This window comes from Oculina patagonica, chromosome 14 (assembly GCF_052425735.1).
Source record: "Oculina patagonica isolate OP01 chromosome 14, crgOcupat, whole genome shotgun sequence".
Taxonomy (NCBI): domain Eukaryota; kingdom Metazoa; phylum Cnidaria; class Anthozoa; order Scleractinia; family Oculinidae; genus Oculina; species Oculina patagonica.
In genome coordinates this window covers 1,612,887-1,635,186 of record NC_135771.1, presented here as the reverse complement: position 1 = coordinate 1,635,186, position 22,300 = coordinate 1,612,887, and the positions used below count along the sequence as shown (strand labels likewise).

General features: G+C 38.0%; 2 protein-coding genes across 2 annotated transcripts; both read left to right on the top strand.

Moving 5' to 3' along the window:
* The first annotated feature begins 509 nt into the window (after window positions 1-509).
* LOC144637863 (uncharacterized) lies at window positions 510-17,733 on the top strand. The gene is made up of 15 exons (XM_078496952.1): window positions 510-609; window positions 708-746; window positions 923-996; window positions 6,824-6,901; window positions 7,777-7,825; window positions 9,531-9,587; window positions 9,942-10,031; window positions 10,469-10,503; window positions 11,123-11,277; window positions 12,003-12,066; window positions 12,526-12,616; window positions 13,934-14,136; window positions 15,570-15,693; window positions 16,515-16,654; window positions 17,070-17,733. Exons 1-15 carry the CDS (start codon window positions 582-584, stop codon window positions 17,355-17,357), a joined length of 1,515 nt encoding a protein of 504 aa, XP_078353078.1. The 5' UTR covers window positions 510-581; the 3' UTR covers window positions 17,358-17,733.
* A 2,162-nt stretch (window positions 17,734-19,895) lies between these two features.
* LOC144638535 (glutathione S-transferase-like) lies at window positions 19,896-21,413 on the top strand. Its single transcript, XM_078497729.1, has one exon. It carries the CDS (start codon window positions 20,270-20,272, stop codon window positions 20,975-20,977), a length of 708 nt encoding a protein of 235 aa, XP_078353855.1. The 5' UTR covers window positions 19,896-20,269; the 3' UTR covers window positions 20,978-21,413.
* Window positions 21,414-22,300: the final 887 nt, after the last annotated feature.

Genomic DNA, 22,300 nt, shown 5'->3' with positions numbered 1-22,300 from the left:
AGCCTATTACCCGTGGAGTGGCAGCCATGGACAGCTGTTTCGTCCTTGTAAGGACTCATCAGCATGGCATAGCCAGGAAGGGTCTCACATAAGATCATAGACCCCGCCGTTTACTCCAGAGGCGAACCCGAAGGTTGATTTTAAACCCCAGCTCCATATGGAACCATATGGGAGCTGTGGCTGGGACTGTAGAACAGTCTCGGCAATGCGTAAGGACAGTTTTCTGGAAAGTGAAACGTTTGGTTATGGGCTCCTGGCACTTGATATATAGCAAACCCGGGGAATAACAATGAGAAATTTGGCCACAACTACATTGTACTTGTGAAATATACAGCGACAGAAGTTCATAATTCTGGATTTCTGACAGAGATACTAAAGATTTATCAATTTTATTGATTGTGCTTAGTGTAATGATTCGTAAAACGGTGTATAGGAAAAAGAACAAAAAATAAAGAAAGAAAATGATGGAATGGGAAGTCTTCCTTTTCTTTCAATTTTTCCCAGTTTTTCTCAATTTTCCGGCCTGTTTGATTGTTCTGAGAGAGGACTGGATCGAATTGTCCAGCGCACGCGCGCAGTTGATGGTCACAACGAAAATGGCGGAAAATGGTGAGGTTTTGAAGTTTGAAAAACTGAAATAGCTGAAGTCTTTGACATTGTGCCAATGAACAAACAATTGGAGCTTATTTGTGTTGTTTCTTTTTCAGCGTCTCCTGCTATACCTTCCGAGAATGAGGATTCTATAGGTAAAATAGAAATAACGTTATTGAGAATCCCTCGTTCCGAATTTCGGTTGCATGGTGCGAGTTTGCTTCCGAATTGTTTGACAGTTTGCCAGATTTTAGTTTACTGATTTGTTAATGGCTACTAGCATAAGTATATTTTAATTTGTCCTGTTTTTCTGTGTATTTTTTAATTTTAGGTAACAGCGGATCTGTGCGAATTTTAGCGCCGCCGAAGTTTACACTGAGACAGGACGTGTCTGGCAGAGTGACGGTAAACAAATCATCTAATGTCGGGGTTGTATTGTGATGTTTGAAAATAAACACGGCATTTTATTATCGGAATCGTAGAGGGGATCCTTTCCGATCGATGAATTTATTTTATTTACTAAGGCTATCTCCTCTATACATGAAGTCGTTCAACGGCTTGATTAGATTTTTGTTTAGTGTTTCGTGGTATTTCTTTCTTTTTTTGGTGGCACGACATCTGGGGACCACTTTTTTTGGCTGGGGCTCTGGTGCAGGTGTTGAGCCTTAATAACATTTGCAATGGGTTTAAAATGTGTTTCCCTTAATATCAGAGGCATAAATAAGTCGATCAAACGTAGAAATTTATTTAGGTGGCTCCATAATGGCAAATATGACTTAATTTTTCTGCAGGAAACCTACAGTGACAAAACAATCGAAAACGTTTGGCGTGCAGAATGGGGTGGTGACATTTGCTTTTCCCATGGCTCTAAACATAGCAGAGGCGTGATGATTCTTTTTCGACCAACCTTAAAAGCAGAGAATATTTGCATTACTAATGATAAGAACGGAAGAATGCTTATTGTTCGCTTCACACTCCAAGACGAAGAATTTTGTTTAGCCAATGTTTACGCTCCCAATGACCAAAATCAACAATTAAATTTTTTTAACGAATTAACGAGCAAGCTACGTCCTCATGTGAATGAAAATCTTATAATGGGAGGCGATTTTAATTGTCCACTCCAAAATATTGATAAAATAGGTGGAAAAGATATCAGCGGTAAGAAAAAAGTTATCCACAGCATAAAGGAAATGAGCGGAAACTTAAATCTTGATGATATATGGAGATTTCATCATCCAAATGATAAGCGCTTTACCTGGCAGAATAGTTCAGGAAAAATAAGATGTCGATTAGACTATTGGCTTATTTCAAAACATTTAGTTCCACGTACTAGTATGACGGATGTGCTATCATATTACGACTCAGACCATTCTCCAATTTATGCTGAAATCGCGTATAAAAATAAGCAAAAAAAAGCTGGCCCTGGGTTTTGGAAATTTAATAACTCTCTTCTTGACAATGAAGAATTTATAACAAACCTAAAATTCTTTTTACTTCATGCCAAGAAAAAGCATAGTGGAACAAGTGACAAAAGACTCTATTGGGAGATGATTAAAATGGAGATTAGAGACTTTTGTATCCGTTTCTCTAAACGTCTTGCTAAAGGAAAAAAATCAAAAGAAATAAATTTACTCTGCAAGTTAAAACAATTAAATATGCGTTTGGATCAAAATCCGCTAGCAGCTAATTTAGCAACAGACATTGAACGTGTCAAGCTTGAACTTCAAAGAATCGCTGAACATAAAACAAAAGGCGCGATTATAAGAAGCAGAGCACGGTGGTACGAACATGGCGAAAGAAACACGAAATATTTCATGAATCTAGAGAAGCGCTCGCATGAAAGGAAGCATATTGTTAAATTGAAAACCGATCAAAACGAGTATGTTGAGGAACCGAACAGGATCTTGTGTGAGATGGAAACTTTTTATAAAGCTTTATATGCCTCACAAATAACAGATAACACATTTGATGCTTCAGCCCCGTCATTCTTAAATCTTGACAATGTACAGAGACTTGATAGCGAGCAGCAAAAATCCTGCGAGGGCCTTATCACTGAAGAAGAATGTTTAGCCGCTCTTAAAACGTTTGAGAAAAACAAAACCCCAGGTTCAGATGGACTGACTACAGAATTTTACTTATGCTTCTGGGATTCCGTGGTAACTCCTTTAATAGACTGTTTAAATGAAGCCTATCATAGAGGTGAAATGTCGATCTCGCAAAGGAGAGGTGTGATTTCTCTGTTACCTAAAAAGAATAAAGACACCCTCCTTCTCAAAAATTGGCGGCCAATCACGTTGTTGAATATTGACTACAAAATAGCAACGAAATGTATTGCAAAACGATTAGAGAAAGTCTTACCAACGTTGATAAATAATGATCAAACAGGGTACGTTAAAAACCGCTTTATTGGAGAAAATATTCGGCTAATATCTGATGTAATTGAGTTTTATGAGAAAAAACAACTACCTGGCATGTTACTTTTCATAGATTTTGAAAAAGCATTTGATTCCCTAGAGTGGAAGTACCTGTTTAAAGTCCTTGAATTAATGAACTTTGGGCCAATTTTCCAAAAATGGATCCACACCTTCTATTCCAATATCACCAGCTGTGTGATAAACAACGGATTTGCGTCCGATTTCTTCCAGCTTCAAAGAGGAGTCCGACAAGGATGCCCCTTATCGGGGCTCTTATTTGTCCTGGCAATTGAGGTACTTGGCCAAGCGATTAGGAATAATGAAAATATCAGTGGTTTGAAAATAAAAGACACCGAATTAAAATTAAGTATGTACGCGGATGATATCACAGCCTTTATAAAAGATGATCGCTCAGCTAATCACTTGTTTAATCTTTTAAATGATTTTGGAGGCTGTTCAGGTTTAAAAATAAATACTTCTAAAACGGAGGGTATGTGGCTGGGCAGTCTTAAATGCAACTTGGGTCAACGTTCTAAATTTAATATTTCGTGGCCTGAAAAATATGTAATCGCGCTAGGTGTGGCCTTCGCATATGATCAGTCTGTTAGTTACAAAATTAATTTCGAGGAAAAACTTGTTGCGCTAAAGAAAATTTTAAACCAATGGACGACCAGAGGCTTAACTTTAATGGGAAGAATTTGTATCATCAAAACCCTCGCTATCTCCAAGCTTGTTTATAATACCTCCGTTCTCACAACACCACCAAATTTTTCTTGTGAAGTTAATGATATTTGTTTCAAGTTCATATGGAACTTTAAGCCCGATAAGGTCAAACGTAACACGCTTATTGGTCCTATAGAGAAAGGGGGCCTTAACATGGTAGACTTCAACATGATGAACAAATCTTTAAAGGGAGCATGGGTTAAACGTTTATATGAAGCTGGTGATAACAAATGGTGCTCCCTCTTCTCATCTGCTACATCCCAATATGGTGGTTCGTTTCTTTTGGAATGTAATTTTAATGTATCTGATCTTAATTTCGTCTCGTATGTACCGTCCTTTTACAAGGAAGTATTGAATGTCTGGCAGGAGCTACATTCTAAAGACCCTTCTTCTGCTAAGGAATATGAAAACGAAATTATTTGGAATAACCGCTATATTAAAATAGATGGTAAATCAGTCTTCTATCCATCTTGGCATAGAAAAGGAGTTATTAAAATCGGTCACCTGCTAAATGAGAACAGAACGTTTTTATCCTGGTCTGAGTTTCAACATAGATATGGTATGACGGTAAACTTCTTAACGTATTACGGCCTTCTCACCGCGATCCCTGAAGAATGGAAAAAATCAATTTTAAATTCCGAACGAATGCTTACCGATGTTGACAGTAATGAGCTTCCTCTTGCGAATGTCACCGCCAAATCGGCTCGCGAACTGCTTGTTATGAAAGTGTTTAAAGCCCCAAACATAGAAACTAAGCTTATAGAAAAACGTCTTCCTGCTAAAGCCATTTATGAATTGCCATTCAAAGTTACAATAGAAAATAAACTCAGATGTTTCCAATACAAGGTCATACATAACATTCTACCCACTAATAACAGACTTTACAAAATGAAATTGAAAAGTTCTCCCAGTTGTGATCGTTGTAGCTCTTCATACGAAACTTTACCTCATTTGCTGTATGAGTGTCCGACGGTACAATTATTCTGGAAAAAAGTTATTGCATGGTGGAATGAAAAACGTTCAGAAAATATCACCTTAATTGACACAGATATTTTTTACGGTTATAAACCAGATTTAAGTAATTTTTATGCCCTGAATCATTTCCTCATCATCGCCAAGTATCACATTTATCTGTCCTGGTTGAATTCAGCATATCCGAATCTAGATATCTTCCTTCTCTTACTCAATCAAAAGATTCTCTATGAACGCACAATCGCTGTCAAAAATAATAGTTTGACGAAATTCAAAGCAAAATGGACAACACTTTGTGCCTAAGGTCCCCCAAGTTACCCCGCCCCCTGCCCAGAGGTTGTGCCGCAATCTATTTTATTTATTTTTTTCGTTTCATAGTAAAATAAAATACATACAGTTAGTATTAGAGTTAGTAGTAAAAAATTGAACTTTGTAAATAGATTGTAACTTTAAAATGTAATAGTAATATAATGTAATATTTTTTTGTAAGAGCGCTATTTGTTATAGTAGGTATTGTAAGACGTGTTATTGCGATATTATTATTTAAAAAGAAAATGTATATTAAATAATGTAATAAGTAATGTCTTGTAATTAGCATCGTAGGTAGTGTATGTATTTGTTTTGTTAAGTAAGTAGTGTTCTTTGTGTGTCAATAAATAAAAAAAATAAAAAAAAAATAAAATAAAATAAAAAAAAAAAAAAAATAAAAAAAAATTTTATTATCGGAAGGAATTCTTGTCTTTAACTTATTTTCTGAACATCAAGAACGCTTGTATTGAAATGCATGTGGGTATCATCTTAAATGATAAGGGAATTTTGATTCATTGAGGTTATAAATATGAAATTGGCGAGTATTGTACATCTTTTGTAAACTAAACTATTCTTCATTCAATGTACAACTGCATTTAAACTTCCATTATAGTAAATTGCTCACATAACGTGATGTCAAAACAGGAATGCTTTTCGCGGGATTTCTCTGTCTTTCTTAATTGTTGTGTTCTTAATTTGTTATAGGCAAAGTTTGAACAAAAATATTTATGGGAATTATTACACACTTTCAGTTAGTAGAATAGACCTTGTCACAGTTTTTGATTCCATCTTGAAGGGAGGGCAATGCTGTTAGAATTTACAGTGTATTCAGGAATCCAATGGCTATTTTTTTCAAAAATTAAATTCCGAACAACTTATGAATTGTAAGATACTAAGGAAAGGATTGTATTCTCCAAATTTGAAGCATGTGGCTGTGCTGGAAAGCCTCCAGTCACATTTTAAATTTTTTCTTACATTTGTCGGGTTTTTTTTCTGAAAATTGACGTGAATTGCAGGAAAAATTATAGATAAATGTATGGAAAATTAAAAATATAACAAGCTTTCTAGCCCAACTACAACTTGGTGAATAAAAAGTTTTGCCTAGTATCTAACGTTGTGATTCATAACCTGTCCAGCATTTTGATTTTTGAAAAAAAATTTTGTTGTCAGATTCCCAAACAAACAAGTATGTTTAACCACACTGCCTACCCGTCAAGATAGCATCACAAACTGTGACAAAATCTATCCTTTTCTGTTTGTTTTGTCTTGGGGACATTCTTGTTTGACATCATGTAATATATCAAACACGAGAGGCAGTGTTTCTGTCTTGAGTGTTTGATATATCTTCTCAATCGAAACAAAAACTACGGAGTAAACAGAGAAATAAAATCGTAAAAATCTGTGCTAATTAAGATCGGGTTTCCAAACCACCGTCACGGTTATACCGGTAATTTTCTTTGTTTTAACTTGATGAATTATTAATGAGTTTGAGAAGTAAATGTTCCATTCATGTTGTGCATTTCAGTTGAAATTTCGTGAAACATACAACTCCATTTAAGCTTTGGAAGTTTTGGTAAATGATAACAGGGTTGTAGCTAAGAAAATACTAAGCCGGCTCATTAACTAGCCCAACTGGCTTTTCTGGCCTTGCCAAATCTAAAAGTTTACCCAGGTCTTCCCTTTTGTGTGAATTTTCAGCCAGATTTAAGTTCTCCCTTAGCCGGTGAAATAAGCCGGCAGCCGGCGTTAGCCACATCCCTGTGGTAAGCACCGTGATTTTAATTCTAATCAAAATTGTCGATTTTTCCTTTTAGAATGCTTATCCAGAGGATGATGCAGAGGAGGCTGAGGCTGGAAATGACGATTTCCACTCTAGTGGAGTTTCAGCCAAGGTATAGCGATGATGGTGATTTTATTAACATGTTGATTGTGGACATGTAAAAATTACTTATTACTTTCAAATTACCATCGCTTGCATGTAAGTGTGAATATGTGCCACCGAAACATGATTTATTGGATATTAGATGTGGCGTGATTGGTCATCAAACGTTTGAAGTTTGGCAGACTGTAACGGCAACTTTCCCACTGAAAGTTCAACACATTTCGGTTTCAAAATGGCAGAAAGATCATATTTAGAGACTTCTTCCAAAAAATTTATCCAGTTCTGTGTCGATATGCATTTGCAGGTTCACGTGAATCACTTCTAGTGTTGAGTTTCGCCTGTACTCAGTGTTTATGGTGAGCATTTTGAGTGTGAAAGTTCGTGTTATGTTCTGCTAAACTTCATGTTTGACGACCAATCATGCCATGTTTAATACCCAGTTAGATCATGTTTCGACGGCACATGTTCACGCTTAGATGCAAGTGATGGTATGTACAGGTAAAATCTTACAAATTATTATTATGCACCTGTCAAATAAGAACACTTTCTATGAACAATCCTGATTTCTCAAATCCGCGATTTCTCAAACCTCTAGATAACCTGAACTAAAAGTCCTTTCCCTTGGATTTTCCTCACTTAGTCAGTTGATTTCTGGAAAGAATTTTCATTTCCTTTGGAGGTTCAAGAAATCAGGATTCTATTGTACATAAAAATAAATATTTAAAAAAAAAAAAAAAAAAAACTATCCAGCACTGTTGTACATGATCATTTTACCCAACCAGTAGGATAAGTGTTGTCAAAAGCCCAGTCAAGCCATACCTGCATTTAACGGATGAGTGAAATGTTTGTCTTTTCCTGGACTAGACTCCTTTTTTTCTTTGACAGAGATCAGCTGATAATGAAGAAAGAAATGATGATTCAGACCCAGAGGAAGGTAGAACAATATAAATAATGCCACTTTGACACTATTATACAACTATAACTAGGTGTATTTTTAGTTAATTAATCGGTTTAAAGAGAGAAAAATAGCATGAAATGTTTTCACAATTTCACTTTACTTTTATTTTAGCTTGGCGTTTAAAGCATCGGACCAGTTTATGTAGGGTTTTAAAGAGACACTGTCACAGGGACTTTTCTGCTTTTTGGTAAAAAGTTTTAAATTTGAGAAGTGGTTTTAACTTGCTAGTACATAAAATGCACCAAGTACATCAAGTTGAAGATATCAAGTAAATTGTTATCAAAGGAAGAATGGAGCAATTATTATTTTTAGCTGTTTTTCCAGGCCACAAGGGCAGAACTTGAAAAAATCAGCCTGACTTTTTCAAGTAGAGATCTAAAGTTTCTCATGGAATCACAGTAATATCAATAGTTTATAGCTTCAGTACACTGGCATAATAATTTTTTAACAGAACTGGACCACTATTTCAAGGGTACTGTATGTTTTAAGGCTCTTGAATTTTTGAAGTGAAGCTTCCGACAGTGTCCCTTTAATAACTCCAGTCAACTTCTGAATCTATGCCTTTACCAAGGTTGTAGGTATAACTACTGATACTGTCTGGAGCAAAGATCATTAATTTTCTTTGTATTATGTTAATGACAACTGAATTTCTTTTTTCTCAATTTTATTTAAGCTGACTGGTGTCTAGCCTGAATTTCAGACATCCCTCTGTGCTCGCCTACTCGCCAGAAGGGACGTCTGAACACATCTGGGCCTAATGCCGTCCGGTGACGTCACTACCCGAAAACCGGGTAGTGATTTTGATTGGTTGATTTAAAAATTATTTGCATAATTATGTGAAATTATGACTGAATTTTACCGCGCGAGGATTGTAATTTGAAAACGTTTGGAAAGAGTTCGAAAGAGTTCACCTTCCCAGAAATGAATTTATTAGTCATTCACCTTGAGTTTATTACTTTATTAGTTTACCTACGGATGAAGAATAGTTATGGAAACCGATAGGTTTTAAGTTGGCGGCATTCGTCGCTTCGACATGCAGTGTTTTGCCAAATTTATACGTATTCTTGTTTTGTCAACAAAGCCGCTCGACGCTTATGTCCTGCAGCCTCGATGAGCCAGTGATTTCTGAACTCAGTGCCCACGGTCAAGTAGGATATTTTTGTATTGAATTCCGTGTCTTGATGCCTCTGTAACCGTCTAAATTGATTCATTTAAGTACTCACGAGTGTGTTGTATTTGTCCGCTGCGTATGTATTATATTTTGATCGCTAGATAAAGCAAATCAGAGCAAATCAGTTCAGATTAAATCGGTTCCATAAAAGAATATAGCCTGCAGTCGATTAAAATCTCATTCATTTGTCTCAAGTTTTCAATAGTTTACTTTTAAAACAATTTTATACCCTGTAATCCTTTATTGAAGCGATTTTTCTTTCACAATTTCATGGCCTCGACAGAAACTTTTCCGCATGAATTAAAACCAGAGTGTAGTGACGTCACCGGACGGCATTAGGCCCAGATGTGTTCAGACGTCCCTTCTGGCGAGTAGGCGAGCACAGAGGGATGTCTGAAATTCAGGCTAACTGGTGTCCAGCATCTATGGTACATTTGGTTTATCTGTAAATGCTGTTTAAACACTTGGTTCATGTTGGTGTAACAGCATTGTTTTTGCTTAATTTTACAGCTGGTTGTCAATCCCCAGTGAAGAAGGTGGCAAAGCTTGAAAGGACAAGTAGTGAAGGTACATGTAGTAACAACACAACAAAATGTTTGTAAGCTTCAACCTCAGACAAAATGTTGGGAAGCTTTGCACTTTCGTTTTTCCCCTCCCCTCACCTATGCAATGTTGAGCTACAAATGTAATAGCGACCTTACACACGCAAGATTGAAAAGTGAGGAACCTGCAACATTGATAGGGGGGAGCTGGGGGAGATCTTAAAGCAATACAGAAATGGGGATTGCTGAATTGAATTCGAAACTCTCTGCACATCTTTTTGTCTGGGGTTGTAGTTTTAAACTCACAGAACTTGATTTTTTTATTCTTCAAAATGTTGTTCAAGTACATTGTTTCAGGTTAGTCCTTTTGTACTTTCAGAAACAGAGGAAGTCAAACCTCCAAAGCTCATCTTTAAACCGTCCATCCTGTCTGATGTGGCAAAGAACTTGACAAATTCCTCATCTAAAAGTACTTTTATTTACGCTGTTTCCTTATGCTTATTCTTCTGTGTTAAGTTATTTAGAAGTTCATGTGAATTGTAATAATGCAGTACTGTGATTCCTTCTTGGAGAAATCTTATTTATGGCGAATTTGTATATTTTTATCAGCAAAGGCAGAGAAATGATGATAACTTATATAACATCTTTCCTGCGCTCAAAGGCACCTACCTTGGGTCACAATTTTATCAATCTTTTACTGTCTTCTTTCAAGTATAATGGGCTTCAATATTGAAATATATTTACTTGATATATTGAAATATATTTACTTATGAGATCTCACTTGAATAATTATGTAAAATACAACTTTTACTTAACACCATCTGTCACCAAACTCCTGCAAATTATTAACCTAAACCTGAATGTGCAATTCTAATCATTTGTAATAATTCCTTTTCTGTCTTACAGTTGATAGAAATTCCGCAACTTCGCCGGTTCCAAAGGTTTGTACTTCTGTTGAGTTTTGCCTTTTTTGTCCCCTCAAATGCCAAAATTGCCACCATTAAACCCAGGAAAATCTCACTCTTGACACTGTTATACCTAATTTAATATTTTGCTTGGCATTGTTTTCAACAACTCAATGACAGATAAGTGTTGAAATAGAAAGTGAGGACTGATAAAAACATTGAAACATGCTTATTATCGTCTTGACATGATTCCATCGTCACTATGCTTAGTGATGATCTTTTGAAGTCTACCATGCCCTATGCTAAATTCTGATGATCCCCTATTACTGTAAGCGGCCACTAACATTTCCCAAAGGTGGCTGTTTAATGGGGGTTTGACTGTTTTACACCACTTTGAGCCTTGTGTCAGTATTTTAATTCTACCAAAGCATTTTAATCAACAGTCAGGGTTTGAAAAAGAAAAACATACCCTTGTTGAAAAAATAAAGGCATAATTTTTCAGTCTGACCTCAGTAACTTTAATTGATAAGGGAAAGGGGAGGAACACAAGGTATCATGATTGTTAAATTATCTAAAATGAATTTTTAATCAAGAGTGTCTTGACTCTGCAAATGGTTGTACAGCTCTAACATATCTTGACTCTTGGTTTTTACAGACATTAGGAGTGTCCAGCAGTGAGTCTTCAGCTGCAGAGCAGAGCACTGACACATCACAGCGTTCACACGAGTCTGCCCCTGGAGAGCAGCTAGCAGGAATAATTGGAGCTTCTTCCAAAAACTACTTTGAACAATTTCTGTGTGCCCCAAAAGAGTGAGTTGAATGGATTTACTTTCATCCCATAGAGCAGTTTTCACTTGAGTGTTGAAAGTAATTAGCGTTTATATTGGTTTTGCATTACTACGCTTTGTGATTGGTTAAACCCACTTTCTCAGCCAATCAGAAGTAAAACCAAAACCAATCATGACTCGCTCCCGCACAGATTCCTGCGCTTCGTGTTGGCTACATGTATTTGCTTCAAGTTTTGATTGGTTTACTGGATTGTCTGTGTTCCTTGTGATTGGCTTGAGTGATTACTTTGGTTTTGGTTTTACGACACTCAATAGAAAACTGCTCTCCTTGTCATGTGTAGCAAGACATTCTGTTACTGGGACACTTATTTGATTACTATAACAATTGCTCATTAATAAGCTGTCTGTCATTACAAATCAGTATTTGGTCTTATCGTTTTAACCTTTTCATATCCAATGTCCAATTTGCCCCATGCCTCTTTTAAAATCTCTATGAAAGGATTTTATCAAAAGGTCTCTGTTCAGATGTCAGCTTTTGGCAATTAAGTTCCTTCATAAATCTATGCACCACAAGGGTTATATGAAATTATAAAAAAATAAAATAAGAAAGTTGACAGATAAATTCTAGGATCTAACAAAAGAAAAAGACATATTAAGAACTCTGCTACACAAGACAGCTCAACCAGTCTATTTACCATACGTTCCTGCATGTAAATTGCTTTAATTAATATAGAGACTTTTTTTCAGGTCATCTGCAAAACCCTCAAGTGGATCGTTTGTATTTGGACAAAACATGGGGGAGAGAGTTACGGTAAGAATGAGCCAAAAGTAGTTACAATTTGTTATGCGACTTCATCCAGTAAACAAATTATAGACATAGTGTGCTGCTAGTGAGCACAATGAAGCATTGCACTCAGTAACACAACAGATAATTATTTTGTGATTTTGTTATTTCATTTATTTATTTTATTTTTAAAAGCCAGCATTTAACCTGATTTGACCAACTTGGCTTAGGATAGTTTTAGTTTATTTTAGTTTGTTTTCTTTGTCACACAAATTTACATAATTTTTTTTACAAGAAAGAAAAACAAAAAAATTAAATAGCAAGAAAAAAAAGAAACAAAAAAACCGTGCGACAGGAGGCAGAAACAAAGCTCCAACTGACATCGACCCCGTGAGACAAGTATAAACTAGCTTTGGTCTATCAGGGAGGACTATTCTCAGAACACTGTGGTAAGGAAATGTTTTTGTTTTTCTTCTTTCCTGTTAGTTTTCTCTTGACAAGACTGCATCAGATGAAGGATCCAGTGAGACAACAGAAGAGAAACCAACAAACAGTACTACCAAGGATCACACAACAGGTGCTATAAAGATAATATGAAACTTTGTTGAATAGCAATAGTGCAGAAAGCATCACTGAAACACTTCTGCTCTCAGAGCCAATCCATAAATCAATTTTTGCACTTAGTCTTGGAATGTAACCCTTGTTTTTAAGCAGTAGTTCAATATGAAACAAAAGAGCAGTTTAACATGAGATCTTGTGGCTGTTTGAAACCTAATATTTGTGTTTAAAAAAGAAATTAAAAAATGAGTTCTGTCCATGTTACAGGCACTAAACACCCCCCCCCCCCTTCCCCCTCGCCAACCCATCCTCATAGAGCACAAATTCAGGTTTCTTAGAAGGGAGGGCCAAGGAAGTTCAGGAACCCAACTGCCATTAAAATGACCATCTTATTTTGCAATCCACCAAATGTTTTTTTCCTATTGGCAACCAAACTCTTTTTTGGGGCTTGATTGTATCCATCAATATGAAAAACATCTGTTAATCTTGTCTACTATAAATTCTGATGAAAATTTTGTTGTGTTAGTGTAGCTCACACTATGCTACGAGTTCAAGATAGTATTTTATTTATCCATGAGAATTTTCTTTCAGGCGGACATGTTAAGCCCTAATTAAAAACAAATTTAAAACAGTCGCTGTCAATTGCCCTATCTACATCTACATATAATTAGGTCGGTAAAAATCTTAAGATATCACACCAACCGTTAAAAACTAAAATGAATGTTAAAAATGTTAAAAACTAAATAAAACTAATACAATAAAATATTAAAAACTATTAACTAACTTAGATTTAAAACTATTTACAGACGTTATATTTACAATATCATCTGGAAGGGAGTTCCATTCACAGATTGTTCGTGGGAAAAAAGAAAATTTAAAAACATCTTTCTTTGACCTAGGAACTAAAAATTTAAAATCGTGGCTCCCACGGGTTCTTCTTTCATAATTTGGTTTAAGATGGGCAGCTACTGAGAAATCGGTCAGGTTGTGGGAGAGTTTATACATAAAAGATAGTCTAGCGATTTTCCGTCTGGTGGCTAGGGTTTCCCAATTAAGTTCCTGAAGCATATCTTTCACGCTTGCATAGGGGTTGTAGTTGCCCGCGCAGAATCGCGCTGCCTTTCTCTGAATTCTTTCCAGCTTTTGAATATCCTTCTCGTAGTGGGGATCCCATGCGGCACTTGCATATTCGAGGGTTGTTCGGACTAAAGTCTTATATGCCGTTTCTCTTACCGATCTCATTACTGGTGGTTCCATAAGAACACAGGGTGGGCCTCACCCTACCCCGGCTTAATAATGATAGTTTCATTAATATGATGGCTTTTTTCCATTGCAGATGAAGAGTTAAAAACTCTTGCCGACATGGCACACCTGTGTGCAGATGCATCAGGTCCCAGTTCACCCACTCAAGATAAACCTCACAAGTCACTTGCTGAAGCTGCCATGGCATATGAAGAGGAGCACCTCAGTCCACCGAAAACCCAGCCTGCAAAGGTGGCTGTGGTCACGGGTGAAGAAGAGGAAAGAAATGTACTTCAGGTATGTAATGGAGACCCTAGCCTGTGAATACTTCTTCTTAAGGCCTTGTTGCAGAAACATGATTGTTTCGGACGCAAATGTTACCCAGTTTAGCCATGCAGGAAACATGTTGTGGAAACAAATTTTGCTTCACAGAAGCAAAAAATGTTTTTGCCTCAAGTCAAAAACATTTTTGCTTCCTGAACACAAATTTTGCTTCCGAAACATGTATCCCAGTTTAGCCACCATGGAAGCAATGTTGACTAGTTTATGCACATGCATGACACTTTGTTCCTGGAACATTGTTTCCTAGTTTAGCCACCCAGAAAGCAAAACACTTTGCTTGCTTCCCCCCTTATTTAGCCACCTAGGAAACATGACAAAGAACAATGTTTCGGCAACAATGTTTTCTAGTTTAGCCAGGCCTCTGGGAGAAAAGGGCCATAAATACGAATGCGCATACAGCCCTCTTATCGCTCCTGCTTTGCGTTTCACATATAGTAGTGGGAGCGATGAGAGGTGGCTGTATTCTCAGGCCATGGAGTCCCTGTAGTCTGATAGCTTTATAGCTTGTGGGACTTGAACTCAGGTGATTGAGATTTAAGCCAAACGTTTGTCCTTAAAACTGTTAAGTAAGGAGAAAAGAACTGTCTAGAAACAATTGGAGGCAGCCAATCCAGTAGAAGTTGCGATAAGTGGAGCTGTACTGGGCACAGACCCCAAAAAAAGTTTTGTAGAACCATGTGCATTGAAGGGTACTAGTGGATGCCCTATGCTCCCACCGAGTGAAAAGGTTTGATGATGTTTGGTTGTTTGGCAAGACAGTGCTCTGCAGCAAAGGAAAAGGGGTGGGGCGGGGAGAGAGACAAATGATTGAAAGTGTGAAGGGTTGTGTGACATGTAGGAGAGGGAGGGGGTATGAAATGAGTGATTTTGCTATTTTGAGGCCATAAATAGTTAATTTTGCTGCTATTATTTTAGTGGGGAGCAGGGATGGCGCAGTGGTGAGAGCGCTTGCCTCCCACCAATGTGGGCCTGGTTCGATTCCCAGAGCCAGTCTGATATGTGGGTCAAGTTTGTTGTTGGTTCTCCCCTTGCTCCAAGGGTTTTTCTCCAGGTTCTTCAGTTTTCCTCCCTCCTGAAAAATCAACATTTCCACATTTCAATTTGATCTGGAAAGAGGACCTGCATGAAAACCAGCTAGAGCTGATGTGGCTTTCTCTCTAAATATAAACAGTAATTTAGTTATTCTTGTTCTATCTTGGCCCGGTAAGTCTACTGACATGGGAAATTGCAGATAATAATAACTAATAAAAATAACTTACCATTTGTATTGCACAAAAATCATAATGGTGCTTTAAGAAACTAATAAAAAGAAAAGAAAATGTATCAAATAATAAACTGTCAAGGAAATTTCTACCAATTATAACTCTATGTTTTTATGAATCTTCTAGAGCAACTGCCGGTTGTTTGTGTTCGATACAGTGACACATTCATGGAGAGAAAAAGGAAGAGGCGTACTAAGATTGAATGACATGTGTCAATCAATGACGGAAGGCATCTTCCAATCGAGGCTTGGTGAGTTTTTCCTTCAGAATCTGTAATTGGTTAAAATTGTACCGTATTACAAATAAATTGTAGAGAGGGACTAGCTAAATGTCGTCCTTATCTGTCACGTGTTGTTTTCTTAACAACTGACGCATGAGGCTTCTTTGTATTTAGTTTCTGTGCCCAACACCATACCTAGAGCCAGCATGTGCTATAACCTGAAACGAAACGAAACCATTAAAACAAAACAAAACGAAAGCTAACCCACAAATAAAAGCTAACTGCAAACAAACTGGAGTGGAACAAACTGCAAACAAAGAGTGAAAGCTAAGCGCAAGAAAACCGGAGTAAAAGCTAACTGCAAGTAAGTCGGAGTGAAGTACTGTGGTTTCGTTTCGTTTCGGGGTTTAGTGCCAGCTCCTGGAGCCCCTGAGGCCTGAATGGCCCGGGGCCATCCTTCTTCAGTCCTCTACCCCACTACTCGCTAATGCCTAGGTTGATTCGTCTACTTCTAAAACCGTTTCGCTAACGAGCTGTAGTCACCCTTTGCTCACGCTTAAAGATCAAGTAATATTCTAGGTCGTTTTTTAAAGGGAGATTTCAGCTCTTTAGCGAAACAACTTAGACGTAGGAGAATCGACCAAAGACGTTAGCGAACTGGTCGATGGCGAATCCACTCGTAGGCGAAACGACCGGTTACCACCAATCCAGCAAGGTTAGACCTGCTGTTAAGTCTCAGCCATGGGTCATAGACTGGTGAGCTTCACCACCTTAATCCCAACATGAAGGTTCTTATTTCTTAACTGAGGATAAAGTGGTGAACAGGTTTTAATCTTTTTCTTTCTTTCCAGTGATGCGCACACAAGGAAGTTTGCGCGTTGTTCTCAATACTAAACTGTGGCCAAGTATGACTCTAGAAAAAGGAAATGAGAAGAGTTTACGAATCACTGCCATGGATAGCGAGAAAGACATCAAAATTTACCTTATAATGGTGAGCAAGAGTCTTTGTTCGATTTTTACCCGAACTCAAGCCTTGGTTGTTTGAAATTTGATTGTGTCTAATCCGAGATTAAAAGTGACAAGGTCTTTATTTTTCTTATTTCAAAGCATTTCTCACCGCTTATTTTATGTCACAGTTTGACACGGTTAAATGTTGGGCCAAAACAGTAGAAGTGATTAAATTAAAATTTAATTCTATTTCGTGGTTCAAACATTTGATCAGCAGGGCTTTGCTAAAGCAAATGCATATAAAAAACCATAAAAAATTTAATGCTGCTCGACGCCGGTTTTGGAGTCATCGTGACTCCATTATCAAGATACTTAAAAAGACTGGTTCGTGCTAGAAAATGCTCCCAAGACCAGTAGACACATTTGCACTTTGTGAACCTATTTACTCTCTCTCCCAGGCCGCGCCAAACGATATTCAACGTCTTTGGACTGCCATTGATCGACGTATCCAGGCCTTGAAGCGAGGTCAAGATGTCGAAACTCAAGAAAAGACCGCTGACAAAGATCATAATGCAGACGACGAGGAAGACAGCAAGACCGAGCCCGATGACGGTCTCAAGGGGACTGAACCCGAGGATGACGATGACTCGGTTAAAGATCGATGCGAAGCCCCGGATGAGAGTAGTAACGAGTCTTGCCCGACAGGGGAGGGGAGGAAAAAAGAAACAGTCGCTGATGATGATTAATTAGGCGCTAAATTCGTTTTCCTAAAGATCATTGCCACCGGCTCTGAAGTTCTATACAGCGGTCGGACATCAGGATGCTCAATTATCCTGTGCACAACGCTTTCAAGTCAATTTTACGTGGCGCAGTAACAGCTGTGTGAACTCAATCTCGTGTAAGCAGCCGTCACGCAATACTTCTCTCCAGAGGAGCCTTGCGTGACGACCCGAATAACATCTCTAATGGAGACGAGCTACCAAAGACAGCTTGCTAGGGAGAATACGTGTTTGCTGCAATACATTGATTTCATCTCACTTTACAGTAAAAACCCGCATAAAAGAACAAGTGGATTAAGAACACGCAGGCTGAATTTTGGTAAAAAAATACCATATGCATAAGAAAACATTCAGCCTAAAAAATGAAAATTGTTTTTATGTAAAAAAAAATTGGCTGCAAGTTGGATAAGAACAACTACTACCACCCCCCACCCCCCCCCCCCCCAATGTAATATTATTGCTTTGATTAATGCAGTTAAGGTTAGTTCCATCCGTTAATTGACTTAATATGTTGTGCTTGCACATTGATTTCATCTGTTATCTGTTGGTAGTTTATGCAGTATTTAATGTTTATTAACAATTTTAAGAACACCCGATATATAAGAACAAAATCAGCCTGAACCCCCAAACACGTGTTCTTTTATGCGGGTTTTTACTGTACTTCATTACTGAATTACCTGTAATTAATCACGTTTTACCACTTTTAACCACGCACAAAATATCTTTTGCTTGCCTTGGTGCGAGGATGTGTACGAGCCCGCTGAAACACGCATCTCAGGTGCCAGACCTCTTACGATAAGGTTGTAAAAAATGAATCCTTGCTATTGTAGCCTCTTTCAAATTCCAAAAATGATGGAACAGGCAAATTTAAAGGGGACAATTTATCCCTTTTATCGCTTGCAGTTAGTTTAGTTGTACTTATAGTTCAGAGGAATTCCTTAAAGTAAAATTAAAACAAAGCATTTTCAAGTGACCTGTGTCCACTTTCTTTTTCATTCCTTTCCCAGGTCAAGATTCAGTACGATGTGAAAGTAGAAATATTTTTGTTTTACTTCATGGTGAAGTTTGAAGGATCTGTTTAAAATTAGACAACTGGTAGTCTGTCTTTTTTCTTAGGGTCCGAGGAGCTCGCGGTTTTATCAGGAACGCAGCTTACTGGTTGAACTGGCAGATGTATGAGAAGGGGCTTGTTTTCCCTCGATCGCGCGCGCATTCTTTCCTCGCCCCAATCCTTCCTCGCGCGTTTATTAAAAAACCTTTGCCGAGCCTCGCACTACGTTACTAAATTTGGAGAGAAAAACAGACTGCAAGCAGTCTAGTTTAAAATCATTTAAAAATTGACTATTTTTTAATGATTTACGATTTGAACAAGGCTTCCAATCTAATAATACACCGAGATTTTTCCGTTAGACGCCATGTTTTATGTAAATTAGCCTTATCACAGATAAGTTTTTCAACACATTTTATTTTAAGTGGCATTAATCAACTAACTTTTTTTAGTTAAGTGTAATGCTTTGGTTTGCTAATCTAAGATCCTCGCTACGAAATGATACTATCACTGACATAAAGTATATGAAATAATTAATATATGTGAACTGCGGATGAGATGTTAGGTGAAGACTGAAATGGTCCTCGCAGTGACTTGAAATTAAAGAAATTGTAAAGAAAGAAACCCGAAAAAATTCTGGCTTTAACAATTCACTGCGCGCAATGTTCATTTCTTCACTTTATAATACTATTACTATTTCAAACTTTATTGCTACTACTGATACGAAGTTTTGATATTATTTTTTTGAATTTTTAGGCCATCCCAATAAAATGTTTCGTTTCCCATCGCCCGACCGACTCATTTCAGTTTTCGAAAAGTAAAAAAAAAAAATTCCACTAATCAAAGAGCAAGTACTTCATTTTACAAGCACACGATTTTGTTTTATAACAATAGCTGGTATGATGTGATGTCTGTCTTTAATTAACATCGATACCACGTTATTTAAAGACTGTTAAGGAATCTTAAGGAATAACAACGAAAAGACCACGTTTTCGAGTTGACTTTGTAATTAGGCTTTCTAACTTAGCAGCCCAGCGTTTTCTGGAACCCAGAACCCTTCAAGTGTTCATTCTTTTTTTTTTTTTTTTGCCCGACCGACCGACCCACCATCACAAGAGATGGGGTATCCTCGGAGACCCAGGGGCAGTTAGTGGGGCGAAAGGAAGGAATATACACTTTCGTCGCTACGATTTCTGCCCGGTATATTCCTTCCTTTCGCCCCACTAACTGCCCCTGGGTCTCCGAGAATGGAGATGGGGCGATGGGAAACGAAACATTTTATTGGGATGGCCTTAGCTCTACAGGGCACTTTGATTGTTCAGACCTACTGAACCTGAAAACACTTTAAAATCATATATGATCTGGGTGTATCGTTAGAGTAAATTTCTACAAGGAGGTACAGTGTTTATATCGACCCTGTAATGTGTTGACCGCTTTAAAGATCCCTCCTAACTTGTGTACCTGTTCGTGGCAAGAGGAAAGCTTCAAAATTCAACCCTGCTTTTACGATCACTGATTCAATGTCACTACCTTGTCAAGAATGATAAAGTTCGTAGGAATTTCTAGGCGTTGGGTTCAAAACACGAGTGTTTTTGGATGCAAGACAAAACAAAGGCAAAACCACCCGCCAAAATTACGACACGTGTGGTCGCATGGCTAACCTTGCGTGACGTATGTGACATACGATACTATGAGCGCAGCACGCGCCAAATCATTGCGTGACGGTGTATTGACGTGGATTTAAAACAAAGCTTCGACAACGCCTTCTTCGAGCCTTCTGTTCACGCGAAAGTTTCACAGTCTTAATCTTTTCGAGCTACCAGAGTTTACAATGTCAGATAAACAAGAATACAAGCTTTACTACTGGCCAAATATGTTGGGAAGAGGAGAATTTATGAGGCTACTTTTCGCCGAGACACAAACTCCGTACGAAGACGTGTTCGCAGACAAGACTCCAGAGGAGGCCGCCAAAATGGGCTATGGAAAAGGCAAGAAACATTTCGCTTTTCCAGCGATTGAACATGGGGATTTATTTATTAGCCAAACCCCAGTAATTTGCCGCTATTTGGGGAAGAAACTCGACGGAGGAAGGCTGTATCCGAAGAATGAAAAGGATCGTTTGCAAGCCGAAATCTTGATGGCAGGCGTTGTAGATGTTGTTGAAGAAGGCTGCAGGAATTGGCATCCTATCGATTATAACAAATCTTATGATGCACAGAAAGAAGAAGCCGTGCCTTTTATTAAATATTACAAAGAAGTACGTCTTCCACGCTGGCTTAACTTTTTCGAAACGGCTTTGAAAGAGAACCACGGCAAGAATGGCGAATTAGTATTCGTCGGTAAACAAATAAGTTGGGTCGACTTTGCCATATTTCATTTCCTCGATGGAAACTTAGTCGAGTGCCCAGAAGTATTCGAGAAAGAGAGCACAGAGCACCTTAAGAAGTTCCACAAGGCAATTAAAGAAAGGCCAAACATTAAGAAGTGGTTGGATTCTGATAAGCGCCAGAAGTTTACCATGACTGGACCCATATTCTAATGCTTGATGCCCTCTGGCGTGATGTCTTGTGCGTTCTGCTTGACTAGTAAAAGCGTTGGGTGACTTTGATCACGCAAAAGGGTGCCCAAAATGAGGCCACCAACTGAGTGAGACATCATCTAGATAAACTGATAGTTCATATTTACGAAAGAGACTGATACATTATACATCATAGTAGCATATGCACTGTTTAGCAAAGTTTTACACAATTCACGGTTCTGACGATTGTTCGTATATTTCTTCGCCTAGAAGTACCACACTGCATGAAAAAATAAACAAAGAAATGTCGGATAGAAAAAATAGCATATAGCAAAGTAGTGACTTGTTTGTTGATCGGGGAATCATGTGGCGGTTAAGCATATACAGTTGCGGGCAAAACTCTTGAGATATTTCTACCCTTACCTCTTATAAAATTAAAATGTTCATCAATTCCAAATTTCTTCCTCCAGGGCTCTCCCCTTCGTTTTACAATATGTTCTATTAGACTGTCAAACCTTGCTTCAAACCCCAAGCTCAACATTGTGACGAGCTAGGGGCTTTCCATTCTAAATTATTTTAAATTTATGACCCATGGCTTGATATAGCTCAGTTGGTTGAGCACCTGACATTGAGATTTCTCTCTCTCTCCCTCTCTGTCTTTCTAATAGCTGGTGTGCAGTTCAGCGCTTAGCTTACCCTTTATTACCACATCTCTACACGGCACATACGATATTTTGCAGTTAGCAATGCGCCCCTGGCATCATTTGGCATCTGTGATCCAGTCAGAGAGCCAACAGAGGGAGGGAGGGGCGGGGGTACACATGCAGGCTGCAACGAACGTGTACCATCGGGCGGGTAAAGATTTCTCCTTTTTATCGGCGCAAATCACACCTTTCTTCAAAACGCAGTTCAAGGAGTCTTGCCTATGTCGCATGTCCATGTTCTTGAAAGCCAATACAGTCATCGTCTACAATGCGCGCCCTTTTCATTTGCTAACGCATGCGCGGTTTTGGCTGCATAGTGAAAGAAAAAGTTCTCTTGAAAAGCATTGGTGCGAAGGAGATTAATAACTGTGAGCAATAATTATCTAATGTGATAATAAATTAAAACATAGGCACGCCTTAAAGTTCAAGTTTTAGTAGGTGACAAAAATGGCATACTTTTGAGAACGAAGACCATTTACAATTGTTTTCTATTATGACAGATTTTTGGGGAGTGGGCGTATTAGCCGCAGCTAAATCCACCCCTATCTGTTTACACTTGTATCATATGCTAAGAGGCTATAGTTTTTGCCTATTGTTTTAAAACACACTAGGTTCTTTGCTTAATGTCAAGACATACCCA

What these genes read in the sequence shown, in the direction of transcription:
- LOC144637863 (XM_078496952.1), top strand. Translation starts at nt 582, where the DNA reads ATGGTCACAACGAAAATGGCGGAAAATG. An exon ending in GACAAATTCCTCATCTAAAA is followed by an intron (nt 10,032 to 10,468) that starts GTACTTTTATTT and finishes TCTGTCTTACAG; the next exon opens with TTGATAGAAATTCCGCAACT. An exon ending in ACATGGGGGAGAGAGTTACG is followed by an intron (nt 12,067 to 12,525) that starts GTAAGAATGAGC and finishes CTTTCCTGTTAG; the next exon opens with TTTTCTCTTGACAAGACTGC.
- LOC144638535 (XM_078497729.1), top strand. Translation starts at nt 20,270, where the DNA reads ATGTCAGATAAACAAGAATACAAGCTTTACTACTGGCCAAATATGTTG.